Source organism: Arabidopsis thaliana (assembly GCF_000001735.4).
Source record: "Arabidopsis thaliana chromosome 1 sequence".
NCBI lineage: Eukaryota > Viridiplantae > Streptophyta > Magnoliopsida > Brassicales > Brassicaceae > Arabidopsis > Arabidopsis thaliana.
In genome coordinates this window covers 10000001-10015580 of record NC_003070.9, presented here as the reverse complement: position 1 = coordinate 10015580, position 15580 = coordinate 10000001, and the positions used below count along the sequence as shown (strand labels likewise).

The window sequence follows — 15580 nt, the reverse complement described above, 5'->3', positions numbered from 1 at the left end:
CAAATAATTGTTTTCTCAATTCAAAAATTGTATGGTAAAATTTTAGGGTTTACACATTTAAGATTTTAAGTGTTATAGATTTCCGGTGCACAGAAGAATGGTATATATTGTGAGTTTGTGATTAGTTTTGTTATGCAAACTTCTCACGTTAGGCAACTGTAAATATAATATCTCCAACAAAGCGGTCATGCAATTTGTTTTGTTGAAAATTTGTATATTTTACTAGCGGTCATGAATTTTTAAATCCCCCACACTCTATTTTTTAAAATATTTTTAACGTTTTGGGACCATGATGGATGTTGAACTTTCATTTCAGGATTTGGTGGAACGATAAAATTGGAAAGGCTTTGGAGTTTGGAACCTGAAGAACTTATAAAGTTAAAGGATGACACGTGACTTTAATAAAGAAATGCAATTCCCATAATCATATAATAGTCCAAATTTAGGAAGAAATGGGTGACATGAGTTTTAAAGAAGAAAGACGTCATGATTCCATTAAAACAAACCAAATTAGTTGGTGGCTTGGTGCTGACGTCTACCGACTTTTCCACCGTCCATCCTTCGACGATGGTTCTTTCTAAATGACCTTCTCAGTTTTTTCCTGTCATGCGTATTATTATTATTAGTTAATAAGGCTCCACTACTACTCGGAAAGTCCGAGTACAAATAATATGACAATAATGTCAAACTTATTCTTAGTATTGGTTTAAAAGAAGGATTCAACAAGAGTACTTAATCACGTCTCATAATTACCACTTTCATCCAAACATGGTCATTACTATATGACATGATCGTGTTACATTAATTTGGAAAGTAGTATATGTCTTTTTCCTAAAAGTTTATGTTTAGATTTTTGATCACTAAGAATATAATGTCATATATATTATTAACCTTTACACCTAAATGTTATATTAATTACTTGAATGATAAAACGGAAAATATCGAAAGTTTAGGCTAGGTCTCTCTAGCATCTCTAGTGTATTTATTTAGCAATCCCAAAACAAAATTGTGTTTTCTACAATTTTAGTATTAGATTACCAAAATTGTTGTATATAGTCTGGTGATTCCGTTTTGATGGTCGAGATCGAAAGAAGCAAGCATCCACTATGTGGTCGTCACATGCGAATATTTCTAAGTATACAACCATCTATCGAAAGTTTCGAAACAACCCAAATATAATAGTAATAAATTCTGAGAATTCTCCTATTTTTTATTGATATGAAAAAAGCAGTAAAATATTATGTAAAGTAGAGAGGAACCAAAATTAAAACGTGCAGATTTATTAAAAGAATAAAGTGGGATCCAAAAAGTCAGCGTGAAACATGTGATACGATATAACGACACGGTCCTATGACTAAGTCCACTCCAATCCAGTGACGTAAACAGCACCATCACCCATAGCTTCCTGTGACGCACATCCTTACGTAACCATCGTTGACGCTAGACTTTCCTCTCTGATCTCTCTTTCTTCATGTATATATAACAAAACCTTCCTTTCCTAATTGGTATCTATCTTTAAAAACATACTTGAAAATGCAAGGAACGATTTCTTGTGCAAGAAATTATAACATGACGACAACCGTCGGGGAATCTCTGCGGCCGCTATCGCTTAAAACGCAGGGAAACGGCGAGAGAGTTCGGATGGTGGTGGAGGAGAACGCGGTGATTGTGATTGGACGGAGAGGATGTTGCATGTGTCATGTGGTGAGGAGGCTGCTTCTTGGACTTGGAGTGAATCCGGCGGTCCTTGAGATTGATGAGGAGAGGGAAGATGAAGTTTTGAGTGAGTTGGAGAATATTGGAGTTCAAGGCGGCGGAGGTACGGTGAAGTTACCGGCGGTTTATGTAGGAGGGAGGTTGTTTGGAGGGTTAGATAGGGTTATGGCTACTCATATCTCCGGTGAGTTAGTTCCAATTCTTAAGGAAGTTGGGGCTCTGTGGTTGTGATTGTAAATTAATAATTTAAAATTATTTTTTTTTCTTTTAATTAAGAATCTTGATTGGTAATTGTTGTTTACGGTTTATAATTGAATCGTTTCATATATATGTATATAAAGAAATAAATAAAAGAAAAGTCTCAAGTTGAAATTTGCTAGAGATTGTACCCAATAATTTTATAGCATTCATTGTGCTCTGTTTTGATAGTACTCGTTTTTTTTTGTCATCAGATTTTATATAGATTCATTTTTTTTTTTATGGTATTCATGTTTTGATGGTACTCATTGTATCATTCGTTTTAGGCATCTACTCTTCTAAGTGAGATAGAAATTAATGGATCTGTTTGTTTAAAAGATTTATCAACCTTTTGTGAAACGGAAAGAATTTATTACTGTGTTAGACTGTTAGGTGATAGTGATTTAAATGTGACCTTAATGCTCTTGTTTGGGGTACGTGGTAGTTTATCAGATTTGAATATTCACAAATGCCAAAATATGAGAGATCCTTTAGATTGAGGTGAAAAATGTGGGAGGGATGGAAGATATCACTCCAATTGGTATGTTTCCACTATGATGCACAAAGTGGAGACGGCGCGGCAAAAAGTGGAGACCAATGAAACGTTAACCTTTAGAGCTGGAAGCATTTTACTGCTGGCCCGAGCCATAAACGGCAAAGAGCATAGAACCCTCAATTACAGACACCACCCAAGTCACATGCAAGCGGTTCTTCGAACTTAACCATGAGCTTTATCAGAACGGAACTACAAAAACCCGAGTATACGATAGTGGTAGTTCACTCTAACAAGCGCATTTCCCGCGGTCAGCTAGCACAAAACAAGATATCAACGATACACAATAACGCTAATCGACCCTATGGTCTTACTAGCTCCTCCAAAACACCGGAAGAACGAAACACGGTTCGAAACAACAATTGGAAATGACTACAGAATCCTTACTAAGGGCCTTTCATATCTTCTATACAGCACACGATTAATCTCACTGTTCACGTGAGAATTGGTTTTGCCACGCCCAAATTCATCACTGCTCCACATTTATTGGGTCTTTTGTTCTTCTTGGTATAAGCAAATGCTAAAGATCAATCGTGAAAATAAAATGAAATTAAGGTTAATTTCCAAATTCAAGAGAAAAAATCAACAAAATTTTAGAACTCAACTTGAAATAAAAATTTGACTAAGGTTGTTTACACTAAACAAACATTATAATAATGTAGGACGGAAATTATTATTAAGGCTGTTTACACAATAAAAATTTGAACGTGTAGGAATCTTAATTAGCTAGCTAATTTTTTTTCTAAGATTTTAGAGAACAAAATTTTTATACAGAAAATAAGTCACTATCGATTATCTGCATACTCAGCAAATCGGATTTAAATCCATATACATGCGTTACTAACAAAAAAAGTACTAAACCAAGAGTTCCGGTTTCCAAAGTCCTATTTTATCCATTTTTAATTTCATTATTACTTGAAATATTTGTTACAATAATTGAAAGACGAGCTATTACAGTATTGTTTTGACATATTTTATCTAGAAGAATAGAAATATAAACAAATATCAGTCATGTCTCGAGGTTAAAGTTACGCCCCCAATTTAATAATAAAAAAGGTTAAAACCTAAAATCTCCCAAAAGCTTTGAGGTAGATTACTATGATAGTTACCCAACACCTACACACAAAGAATATGTGCTCTCTCATTCTTTTCCTCATCTTTACTCCAACAAAGCACCTCCATTTATATATATTATATATGTTATGTTCTATTGATTCTTCATGAAGCTTTCTTTACCCTTACTTGCATCACAAGTAAAACTAAGAAACGAACATGACCCATCGCCTTCACGAACTACCAACTCTCGAATCACCTGCGTCGTCTCTTCACTTTTACCACCATGCTCATACCCGAAACCGGCCTGAATATTTTCATAACTAAACCGGTTTAGGTTTACGAGATTTTTCGGTTTAGGTTCCATCGAACCGCATTGCCTAGGCTGTGTTTGGTAGAAGACTTTAGAGAGGACTGGTTCACCGTCTTTTTCGTCCTCGCTGCTACCTAAATGATACTGATGCATCACCCAATTCGTCTTCTCAGGCTTCTTCTGGCGACCATAGTTGGTGTAGAGCACTAGGATCTTCTTGAAACCGGTTTCTCCTGATTGAGACAAAACAGGTCGAGTCTTGCCTGTTTTGTGCCACCTTGTTTCATGGCCTTCCTCATCTGTGCTCACTTTTCTTCGTTTTCGTGTTCCGGTCGTATAAGCCTTTGATGGCCGGTGGAAGAAGTGCCGTACTTGCCCGTCCTTGCTTACTCCTACTTGGGACAAGATGTACTTAAGTTAAGCATATGTTGATCTGATCATCAATCACATCGGATTTGATGATTTCACTTTTATAATCTTACACCAAATTGTAGAGACAATTTTATTTCACAAAACTTTACTATATGCATGTGAATATGTGATCATTTGTTTTTGGGATAAAACCAACCATTACACTTCTGAACAAATCTTCTGAACACATATTATATATCAAATCTAGCAAGATTTTTTATTTTATAACTAACCAAAATATCTATGCCTCTACAAAAAAAAATTTAAACCGAAAACTCTAATATAAAATGGTAAAGCCAAGAGTGTTTGTGTAGACTCCGTATGCAAAAACATGCGTTACTTACTTTTGACCCCAAGAAAAGAAGAAGATGTAAATTTTAAATGAAATGAAATCGCGATAACCAAAATAGTCATTTTTGGATAATTCTCCTTGTTTTCATGGTGCTAATTGAGAAAGAAATATCGTCAATAGTATTCATTTATTTTTCTGTAATTTATACTTAGCTCTGTATTGATAATACAAAAAAAAAAAAAAAAAAAGAGAGGGTTACATACCAGGAAGTTTCTCAGGATGCGTATAACAAATTCCATTCTCTCCTTCAAGCGTAGGTATAAATTCATCAATCAACGGATGAAGTTTTCGCTTATCGGATGATACCTTCGCCTCCAAATGCATAAGGATCTCTTTATCCGACGGATCGAATTTGACTCCTGCCGGTAAGCTTGGTAAATCTTTGATGCTACCAACCTTATCAGATCTCATTTTATGTCAAAATCTAAAGTAATCATATTGATAACTAAAGAACATTTAGGTGAATTAATGGTTAACATATGTAACCTGGTCGTCTTGGTGATGATGGAGCTTGTGTCCGCAAGAAGGACAAGTCGTGATGGGAGTTTCAGCGCTAATCTTGGAATCTGGACGGCTCGTTACACATGATTGAGATTGGTCTTTGAGTTGAACCGATGGATGATCAGTGTTCGATACTCTTTCAAGATTAAGATCGTAGTTATCATCTGAACCATCACACCAACTCATCCTTCTTATTTTACTGATCTCTCTATACAAGTGACCTACCAAAATCTAATTACAATCAGAACTATCAAAAGATAAAACGAGAGAGAGGGAGCTAAAGATGAGGAGGTGATATAGAAAGAGGGGCAAGTGAATGTTAAGTTTTGGAACTAAAATTTAATTATAGTATATTAAATTAAAATGGTGTAATAAAATAATATTTTTGGGAGGTTGCGTGGACGTCAAGTTTATGAATGGTGTATGTACATACGTTTGCAACAAATAACTTTTAAATGCATTTTTCAACATTTTGATTATGACTATTTTAATTTGAACCATTTTAACCTTTTTCTAGTATTCACAGTTGAAATATTGAATGTGTTATAGCTAGAGTTGTGTGAAAATGTTTAACTAATGGTATCCAACCACACTTAGGAAAACCCCTTCAAGAGATCATTAAACTAAATCAGGATATGGAGTTTATAAAAGAAAAAACGAAAAAAAATAGAGAAAACTAATCTCTTCAAAATCAAGAAAGGTGACGAGAGATGGAGTGTCGTTATTCAAACTCATTTTCTTTTCCAAACTATTTAAAGTTTTGCCAGTTTTATTTATTTTCTATTCAATATATCATATGCCATAACATGATCTTGATTGATCCTTTAACAGATTATATTTTATATATATAAAAAAAATCCAAGAAAAAGATCGTGTGATGAATTATGCAATGGAAAACGTTAAGTTATGCCCGACTATCAATATTTCATGTATGTATAGTAGGATTCATTTACGAAATATACAATAGATAAAGAGATCTCATAGATAAATGTTAGATCATATATATATGTTGGACCAACTTGGTGAAGCAATAAGACCATATCTTCACGCACAGAACAAACTCTCGTGTTAAGCAAGTAACCTATACCCAAAAATTCTCATATTTTGGCTCGTTGACAACAGATTCTTCACCAAAAGTTATTAACTTATATATATTTTTTCTCAATCTGTGTCTTAAAGTAGACCTAATATTGAATTTTCTTAGCTAACCACAATATTAAAAGACGAACTATATATAATTAGAATGGTACAACCAACTCTCCAAATGTTTTTTTTGTAAATGCTATGGTAATTCGGTTTATTTGGGTAAGCACTCGGGTCCGTACACATGATCCTCGATGGAGATGCGAAGCTTCATGAACAAGAAACTAATAATCTCAACCCAAAAAGTAAATGAAAAAGACAGATGTAAAGGAACGAAACAGCTTACTTAGAAAGCTTTTTAGAAATGATTAATTTCATATATTTCATCTGTTTTAATTTTCAAAGAAATATGTTTTTTTATCTAGTATATAACTATATTTCTGTTAAATTATATTTTAATTATAAATATGTCATTAAAATTTTATATCAAATAATTATTTGACTTTCTTGTTTTAAATGTTTTTTTTTTCTTTTTAGTCGAACACCATTTTACTAAGTTATCGGACGGAATTTTTCTTCTAAAGAAAGACAATCCTAAGCAGATGTGTTTACATGGGAGAAAAGAGACCCTCATGCTCTTACCTTTTTAGCTAGACAATCAGCACAAATATTGTTACAAGAGGGAAGAAACCTAATGTAAAATAAATAAATAAAAAATGAAAAAAAATTCAAAATTTCAAAATCCAATAATATTATAAATTAATAATCATAGATCTTAAGTATATATTTTAAGACTAATTTTTATATGAAATTTTTATTCAAGCTACAATTACAACTCTTTTTAAAATACAACTGGTATGATCTTTGTTATACTCATATAATTAACTATTTGCGTATTTGATCCGTCATAGTTGATTTTGTAAAATCTTTTTGAGAAAGCATTGCTAAGATTTGAGTAAAGAGAAATTGGATTAAGCTTCATGTTTACGTTTACATTGACGTTAATGGCGTAGATATATAGACACAATATCTTGCTGAAAAATAAATTAAAGAAGTAAAAAAAAAACTAAAACTAACATAATTATATATGCAAACAACAAAACATATAAAAACTTAAATTAAGAAACATTTTAAAAAGAATATAATATTGTATTTTATGTAAATATTTCTATAAATTAATATTTATTAACTTATCGTATAAGTTAATAAATATTAATTTATAGGATAAATTAATATCATTATAAATTAATAAAATTTCATGATCCCAACATTACTAATTTATAGAGTTTCTACTGTATAAAGCTATTTTGAGCCTTCTATACATACCATAGTATCCATGGGAAAAGGTGTCCAATTTCTTTACCATTCATCATTCCTTTCACTTTCGAGAAAGAAAATCCAAATTGGAGAATAAGGACTAATCAGAAAAGGAGGAAGGCAGTGATGGAATTGGTGAAAGAGCCCAAGTTTGAAGCACTGGTGGGCATTCAAAAAAGAGGTGATTAACTGTCTCCTCCTGAGCACCACATCTAGGACAATGCTTTTCCTTACCGATGTGTCGGTAGAATAGTGTATGGTTTGTTGCCAAGTACCCTGATAAACATTACCACAAAATGCTTAAGCTTTCTTGTGGTTTTTAACTTCCATACTTGTGCCAAAAAGGGAGTGATTCCTGGTCCCTGAAAAGGGTAGTCACAAGTAGGGCGAGAAAGTTCTTGCGCAACCCAATACCCTGACTTAACAAAATAGTTACTAGATTTTATTCTAATCAAACTATATCCATCACTCAAATAAGTGCGACCTGGTCGGACACCTAAAATCAAAGGTATGTCCGTTTTATTAGTTGGCACGAATTCAAATTTTCTTGACTTTTTTTTGAGACCTTGAAGGTTTCCTTGTCTGCATTGGTCCTCTGTTTAAAATATGTTGGAGATTGTAGATGTTTTCTTAATCCATGAATATAGTACGATTAGAGCGTAAACTAATATCCTCTTAAAAGAATGTAATTCGAATCTCCCATGAAGTGAATGAACAACGTGAAGATGGGAAAGATAAGCTTTCAAGACTAGAGCTTTGGTTTAGACGACTACTATGAGACTACTATCTCCACAAGACCAAACCAAGACATACCAATCTAATCGGCTAAAGTTGATGAACAATCTTTGGAGGACTTTATTCCTTTCCTAAACAAAATCTGAAAATCAGAAGACATGCTAAAAATTTACAAAACAACTAAACCTATATGGGCCAAAAGCATATGTGCTTATTTAATAACAAAGTCTCCTTGTTATGTTACAAAATCTTTCATAACTTCTCTTTGATAAAATAAAATAACATTGAAGAGTATTATACTACTACACAATACTTTTTTCTTTCTGTTTTGATAAGATTTCGTTAACCTCAAAGGTGATATTTATTAAAACAAAATATTTCGGTTTCTTTAACCCATTACTGGATGTTGTAGAAAACAATAACAATTCATAATGTATAAAAACAACAGAAGAAAAAAAACATAATTCTTAACACTCATAATTAACTAGTGATGATCACAAATGATCTACTAATTAAAATCTTGATTATGAATCATTTGTTATTATTCTCATCATGTCCTCTCTTGATCCTTGAAGCAGCTTGCTCACACAGTTTATCATAGAGCTCTTGATACTTCTCCATCATCTTCTTCGCCTTTTCGTGATCCTTCACGTCATTTGGATCCACTTTCCACCACACATCCTTATTCACGACCCTCGTCTCCGCCAATGCAGCTGCCTTCTTGACTTTGACTTCGTCCACCTTTAACTCCTCCACCAATCTATTGTATTTTTTGCAAAGCTCTTGAATCTTCGCTTGCTTGTGAGCATTCATGACCAATGATGATGAAGAAGACGACGAGGCATCGCCGTTGAGAAACCGCTCCGCCACGGCTTGGAAGGATGGACTGCCAAAAGTGTATGGTTTTCCAGAGCAAGAATACCCGATAAACGCAACTTCAACACCACAGAGAATAGAAAGCTCACTGATTTTAGTGTAGATACCATTTAGACGCTTAGAGAATGTGACCGATCTGCCTTCATCTTTTTCAATTTTCTTGATGTTAATCTTTTGTTTTCCTTTGGTTTTCTTGGGATTCATTTTGGAGAAAAAAACAATTATGAGTTTATTGGTTATAAAAAAAAAAAGAGAAATTTAAACTAAGTATGTGATTGTTGTTTTTGGCTTTAGCCAAGGAATATGTTTTTTTTGTTGGGTGCAAGATAAGGTTTATATAGATGGAAAAATGGTAGTAATTTAAATTTCATTAAAAAAGTCAATTCTTAAATTAATGTTTGGAAGGTTGGTAATATTTGTAATCCGCATAGTTATGGTCGATTAATAAAAACTCTTAATTCCGGATGTAGAGACTTTGACTAGAAGAGATTTTATGGTAATAATGAATGTATGATATTAGATTAATGTTTGGAAGGTTGTTAATATTTGTTATCCGCATAGTTATGGTCGATTGATAATAACTCTTAATTCCGGATGTAGAGACTTTGACTAGAAGAGATTTTATGTTAATAATGAATGTATGATATTCTGAACTTATATTTTTTTTTTTTGCGTAAAAGGTTTATTTATACCAATTTTCTGTTTTTTTCTGTAGAGAAGCGAAACGTATTAAAAATAAAGCTACTACAAAGGAAAACTAATACATCCAAAATAAGTAAGAAGAAGAGAAGGAGAGGTAGAAGAAGAGGCATGGAAGGAGAGAAGTCGATCCCTTAAAGAGCGGTCCAGGGAAGCTTGAGTAACAGACGGTGGTGAGTTGATGTTGTTGAAGATCCGGGCATTACGCTCTCGCTAGATGAGATAGCAGGCCGCTTGCAAGATGAGCTTGACAATAGTCGTGATCTTGGGGTTAGAAGAAGTCCTTGCCTGCAAAATCCAAGAAGAAATCGAGAGAAGACCAGATGGAGGAGAAGGCCAAATCCTTGAAGCAAACCCTTCCCAAAGAGTGGCAGAATAAGCACAGTCAAAGAATAAGTGAGCATGAGTCTCTAGGCCAGAAGAACAGAGCACCCACTCAACAGGGACATTAACTCCCCAGCTTCTTAACTTGTACCTTTTGTATAAGAAGCATCTTCAACTCCCACTTCTCAAAACATTTCTAAATTAGATCCTAGTACATATATACAAAAAAGATTCATTCTACTTTCTTAATTAGAGATGATACAAGGAACATATATGAAATAATTACACATCGATATTCAGTAAAAACTATGGCAAAATTAAAGGAGACTATATATTTACACGTTTGTGTATGTAATTAATTGACAAAGAAGTTGTCCAATCTAAATTGGTAGTGAGTGTGCAAAATATGCATAAAGGTCATATGCTCAGTTCTTTCTAAATAAGATTTTATCCATAATTTTTGTTTTAGAATTTAAATGAAGTGGCATCTTAAATTGTAAACGCTGCATCCTAGTAAGCATATGTTAACGGAAATGTAACACTCTTTGCCAATTTAACAAAGTCTCCTTGTAGCAGCATTTTTCACAGTTTAATATGTTACAAAATCTTTCATGACTTCTCTTTGGTAAAATAAAATAAAAATTAAAGAGCATCATACTACTACACAATACTTTTTTTCTTTCTGTTTTAATAAGATTTTGTTAAACTCAAAGGTGATATCTATTAAAACAAAATATTTCAGTTTTTTTAACCCATTACTGGATGTTGTAGAAAACAATAACAATTCATAATGTATAAAAAAGACAAATAAAAAACATAATTCTTAACACTCATAATTAACTAGTGATGATCACAAGTGATCTACTAATTAAAATCTTGATTACAGATCATTTGTTATTATTCTCATCATGTCCTCTCTTGATCCTTAAAGCAACTTCCTCACGCAGTTTCTCTTTGAGCTCTTGATACTTCTCCATCATCTTCTTCGCCTTTTCGTGATCCTTCACGTCATTTGGATCTGCTTTCCACCACGCATCCTTATTCACGGCCCTCGTCTCCGCCAATGCAGCTGCCTTCTTGACTTTGACTTCGTCCACCTTTAACTCCTCCACCAATCTATTGTATCTTTTGCAAAGCTCTTGAATCTTCGCTTGCTTGTGAGCATTCTTGACCGATCGTTGCAACGATGATGAAGAAGACGACGAGGCCTCGCCGTTGAGAAACCGCTCCACCACGGCTTGGAAGGACGGACTGCCGAATGTGTATGGTTTTCCAGAGCAAGAATACCCGATAAACGCAACTTCAACACCACAGAGAATGGAAAGCTCAATGATCATAGTGTAGATAGCATTTAGACGCTTAGACAATGTGACCGATCTGTCTTCGTCTTTTTCAATTTTCTTGATGTTAATCTTTTGTTTTCCTTTGGTTTTCTTGGGATTCATTTTGGAGAAAAACAAAATTATGAGTTTATTGGTTATAAAAAAAAAAGAGAGAAATTTAAGCTAAGTATGTGATTGATGTATTTGGCTTTAGCCAAGGAATATTTTTTTTTTGGTTGGGTGCAAGATAGGGTTTATATAGATGGAAAAATGGTGGTAAATTAAATTGCATAAAAATTAGTCAATTCTTAGATTAATGTTTGGAAGGTTGTTAATATTTGTTATCCGCATAGTTATGGTCGATTAATAACAACTCTTAATTCCGGATGTAGAGACTTTGACTAGAAGAGATTTTATGGTAATAATGAATGTATGATATTCTGAACTTGTACCTTTTTTTTTTTGGTAGAAGGTTAACTTTATACCAATTTTCTGTTTTTTTTTACGAAAGCGAAACTTACTAGAAAAAAAAATTGCTAGAAAGAAAAACTAATACAACCAAAATAAGTAAGAAGAAGAGAAGGAGAGGTAGAAGAAGAGGGAGAGAAACCGATCCCTTAAAGAGCGGTCCAGGGAAGCTTGAGTAACAGATGTCGGTGAGGTTATGTTGTTGAAGATCCGGACATTACGCTCCCGCTAGATGAGATAGCAGGCCGCTTGCAAGATGAGCTTGGCAATAGTCATGATCTTGGGGTTAGAAGAAGTCCTTACCTGCAAAATCCAAGAAGAAATCGAGAGAAGACCAGATGGAGGAGAAGGCCAAATCCTTGAAGCAAACCCTTCCCAAAGAGTGGCAGAATAAGCACAGTCAAAGAATAAGTGAGCATGAGTCTCTAGGCCAGAAGAACATAGCACCCACTCAGCAGGGACAATAAATCCCTAGCTTCTTAACTTGTACCTTTTGTATAAGAAGCATCTTCAACTCCCACTTCTCAAAACATTTCTAAATTAGATCCTAGTACATATATACAAAAAAGATTCATTCTACTTTCTTAATTAGAGATGATACAAGGAACATATATGAAATAATTACACATCGATATTCAGTAAAAACTATGGCAAAATTAAAGGAGACTATATATTTACACGTTTGTGTATGTAATTAATTGACAAAGAAGTTGTCCAATCTAAATTGGTAGTGAGTGTGCAAAATATCCATAAAGGTCATATGCTCAGTTCTTTCTAAATAAGATTTTATCCATAATTTTTGTTTTAGAATTTAAATGAAGTGGCATCTTAAATTGTAAACGCTGCATCCTAGTAAGCATATGTTAACGGAAATGTAACACTCTTTGCCAATTTAATTGTTTTGTCATATTTGAATTGTTCGTGTATGAAATGTAATTTTTATTTAAGTTAGTGTACTTTTAAGCACACTTCATAGGAGAACTGGCTGTTTTCCCGTAGATATAATTAACAAGGATCCTATTATCAAAATTTACATAATAGAGTATATGTATTATGCTATTACTGTAACTCCTAGAAAAGTCAAAATGGTTTCACCAAAGTTATGCCCTAGCATGTTAAATTGCATATATATATTTATAGTTCTGATAGTTTTTCAATAACTAAATGGTAGTAGTCTAGTAGTTTTCACTTACATAGGAGTTGTTATGCAGGTTTAGGACAGAAATCAATTTTCTTCAAATGCAAAATGCACTAAATTACTCTATTCTAGTCAAAATGATGCCACATTTTAGGTTTATTAAATAATTTTGGCATTCTAATGTCATTTTTTTTTTTTTGGCTTTAGTCACGAAGGAATTAGTTTTATGGTAAAAACTTGGAGCACTTCTTGATTACAAAAGAAGTATATCTAATTTTCTTTTTTTCCTAGTTTTTTAGAAGAAAATAAAATGAAAGCAGTTTGGTTTAAGTAAGTAGTAAGTTTTTATTGTTATTTGGGGGCTTTAAAGAAACTTAAGAAAACAGCGAGCAATATTCAGAATTTACCAAACATATATTAGATGTAACAATAGTCTGCTCCCACAGGCCCACTCTTAAGTCCAAACTTTTGTTCCTACTTCCTTATCAAATGTGTCATATTCGTTACAAAGGTTTTTCAGAAAGGTTTTTAGTAAGTTTTCAAACATTTTACAAGTTCTTTAGAAGCTTGGCAAGTTATTTGTTTACAACATATATTATCTTTACAAAAAAATATAAAAAAACATATACCAAAATCGTCTTTTGTCTTTCCTAGTTTTTTTAATGGGCCTTTGACAAATTTGAGAATAGAGAGAGTAGAGTCGATATGTAAGACTTATTCAAAAATGTGGAAAACAATGTGGGTCCGATAGGCCCATTTAAAAGCCATATGACCCCTAAGGTGTGAGTGTGTACCGTGTGGTGTGGGTCACAATAACACTCAATTACTCTCATATGTATTAATGATGTACATGATCATTTCGCAATCCTGACCTTATCTATTGAACTTTGGTCCCTTAGTCCCTACTATGCTTTCCATTATAATTCTTTGTTTCTTATAAATAATTATGCTACCCACGAACTATCTTACTCATATCATACCAACCACTAGCAAGACTACTATACCAAAATTACTAGAACAAAGTTGCATCACATATAAAAGAAACTTCACACAACTATCAAAATAGAATAAAAAAAGAGTGTACTTGTTCTAGCAAATACAAACATGTTATGTGGAATCTCTATGAAACCTCATCATGCAACAAGTTGAAAAAAATAAACAAAAAGGAAATGCAAAAACAAAGAAAACAAAATTGAGAAATGATTTAGAGAGTGAAAGAGACAGAGAGACAAGGCAAAAGATGAAGGTGAGGTGTCTATGTCCCTTGAATTGAATGATAACAATGTGGGCTGGCTTCAATGCTTATTGGACCCACTTTTAATTTCCTCACCCAACAGCTCATATTTAGATTCTCACCCTATTTATGTAACCTTAATGTAAAATTCTCTAGTTAGATGATAAAGCTTAGCTAATGTTGAGATGTCAATGTTTTTGTTTTGGATTTGTTTTATACTCAACAATAATAGAAGTTATCTCTTTAGTTTTTAATGTCGTTACTTAATTGCAATTAGGAAGTTAAACGTTTACCTAATCACTACCGGTCGATTTACATGACTTAACTAATTCTTTTTCTCTTTTTGGAATTATATCTTTCTTACAAATAGTTCTCGAACTCCAAGAATATCATGTTTTAAAGAATGACTGTCAAAAAAACATACGTTGTTTATTATAGATACTAGACTTCACACAAGTAACTAAAAGTTAGAGATCTTTTCGCAGGAAGGTTGATATTAGTCATTTCATGTGCCAAGTCTGATGTTCATGCTCGTGTACGGAGAGAGTAAGTAAAGGAAATAACACAACCTGAAATTATAAATAATAATAGAAAAGTTGGTTTGAAAAAGTTGAGAATTTAAGAGACATGTGAATCTACAGTGACATCAAACTGTACACGAGCCTCCAAGAGTTCACTAAAAACGAGAGAGAGAGAGAGAGCCTAATGCTTTAAAAGATTCAGATAGACATGTTCCTACACGAACCTTGAATCTGTTTACCCAAATATGGAAACTATTTAAATGCATGTTAACGCCAGAAAGATCGCAACTTTTTCATTTGCATTTACCAAAGATAAAAACTCTTACAAAACCAGAGTTTACTAATAGCTTTATACAGTGGAGAAACTGAAACGCTGAATTAGAAACTTCTTTATATATATTATAAAAATTTCGACAATCTCTGATTCTCACTTTTAGATCAAAACCCTAAAAAGGGGTGAGAGAATCTTGATTCAATGCCCTAAATTGACAGCTTCAAGCACCAAAAATTGAGAGAGCTTTTTTGGGCAAAACACTTTTCTTTCTCCATTTGTGTCTCAAGCTATACTTCCTTGGTCTGAGGTGTCTTCGTTGTAATAAGGTGTTAACTTGCCATCCTTGTCATCTCTTATCTTGTGTAGGCTATCTTCGTCTCCACCACCAATTTCTTGCAACATCTTAACCACACGCCTCATGGAAGGTCGGTTAATGGGCAACGGACTCGTGCA

The 15580-nt window shown here is 33.4% G+C and overlaps 5 protein-coding genes, 1 long non-coding RNA gene and 3 pseudogenes across 9 annotated transcripts in view; 1 reads left to right on the top strand and 8 right to left on the bottom strand.

The window, feature by feature from the left end:
- The first annotated feature begins 1324 nt into the window (after positions 1–1324).
- GRX480 (Thioredoxin superfamily protein) lies at positions 1325–2147 on the top strand. Its single transcript, NM_102616.2, has one exon. It carries the CDS (start codon positions 1534–1536, stop codon positions 1945–1947), a length of 414 nt encoding a protein of 137 aa, NP_174170.1. The 5' UTR covers positions 1325–1533; the 3' UTR covers positions 1948–2147.
- A 170-nt stretch (positions 2148–2317) lies between these two features.
- AT1G06163 lies at positions 2318–2944 on the bottom strand. Its single transcript, NR_139031.1, has one exon. It is a non-coding gene; the product is annotated as an other RNA (long non-coding RNA).
- A 378-nt stretch (positions 2945–3322) lies between these two features.
- Positions 3323–5457, bottom strand: NAC010 (NAC domain containing protein 10). Its single transcript, NM_102615.3, has 3 exons — positions 5122–5457; positions 4839–5031; positions 3323–4264 (listed from the first exon to the last, which is right to left on the bottom strand). Exons 1-3 carry the CDS (start codon positions 5320–5322, stop codon positions 3714–3716), a joined length of 945 nt encoding a protein of 314 aa, NP_564309.1. The 5' UTR covers positions 5323–5457; the 3' UTR covers positions 3323–3713.
- Positions 5458–7493: 2036 nt separating this feature from the next.
- Positions 7494–8060, bottom strand: AT1G28465 (annotated as a pseudogene; the record flags this gene model as incomplete). The annotated part of the gene is made up of 1 exon: positions 7494–8060.
- Positions 8061–8802: 742 nt separating this feature from the next.
- AGL59 (AGAMOUS-like 59) lies at positions 8803–9351 on the bottom strand (the record flags this gene model as incomplete). Its single annotated transcript, NM_102614.1, has 1 exon — positions 8803–9351. One exon carries the CDS (start codon positions 9349–9351, stop codon positions 8803–8805), a length of 549 nt encoding a protein of 182 aa, NP_174168.1.
- Positions 9352–9880: 529 nt separating this feature from the next.
- Positions 9881–10351, bottom strand: AT1G28455 (annotated as a pseudogene). The gene has a single exon.
- Positions 10352–10999: 648 nt separating this feature from the next.
- Positions 11000–11701, bottom strand: AGL58 (AGAMOUS-like 58). Its single transcript, NM_102613.2, has one exon. The coding sequence runs from the start codon at positions 11613–11615 to the stop codon at positions 11058–11060; it is 558 nt and encodes a 185-aa protein (NP_174167.1). The 5' UTR covers positions 11616–11701; the 3' UTR covers positions 11000–11057.
- Positions 11702–11994: 293 nt separating this feature from the next.
- AT1G28447 lies at positions 11995–12501 on the bottom strand (annotated as a pseudogene). The gene has a single exon.
- A 2624-nt stretch (positions 12502–15125) lies between these two features.
- Positions 15126–15580, bottom strand: part of HSL1 (HAESA-like 1) — a 3743-nt gene continuing 3288 nt past the window's right edge. Inside the window, exon 2 of the mRNA NM_102612.4 lies at positions 15126–15580. This exon is cut by the window's right edge and continues 233 nt beyond it. Coding sequence (NP_174166.1) covers positions 15410–15580 — 171 coding nt within the window. The 3' untranslated portion in view covers positions 15126–15409.

What these genes read in the sequence shown, in the direction of transcription:
- GRX480 (NM_102616.2), top strand. Translation starts at nt 1,534, where the DNA reads ATGCAAGGAACGATTTCTTGTGCAAGAAATTATAACATGACGACAACC.
- NAC010 (NM_102615.3), bottom strand. Translation starts at nt 5,322, where the DNA reads ATGAGTTGGTGTGATGGTTCAGATGATAACTACGATCTTAATCTTGAA. An exon ending in ATCATCACCAAGACGACCAG is followed by an intron (nt 5,032 to 5,121) that starts GTTACATATGTT and finishes AGATCTGATAAG; the next exon opens with GTTGGTAGCATCAAAGATTT. An exon ending in GCATCCTGAGAAACTTCCTG is followed by an intron (nt 4,265 to 4,838) that starts GTATGTAACCCT and finishes TGTCCCAAGTAG; the next exon opens with GAGTAAGCAAGGACGGGCAA.
- AGL58 (NM_102613.2), bottom strand. Translation starts at nt 11,615, where the DNA reads ATGAATCCCAAGAAAACCAAAGGAAAACAAAAGATTAACATCAAGAAA.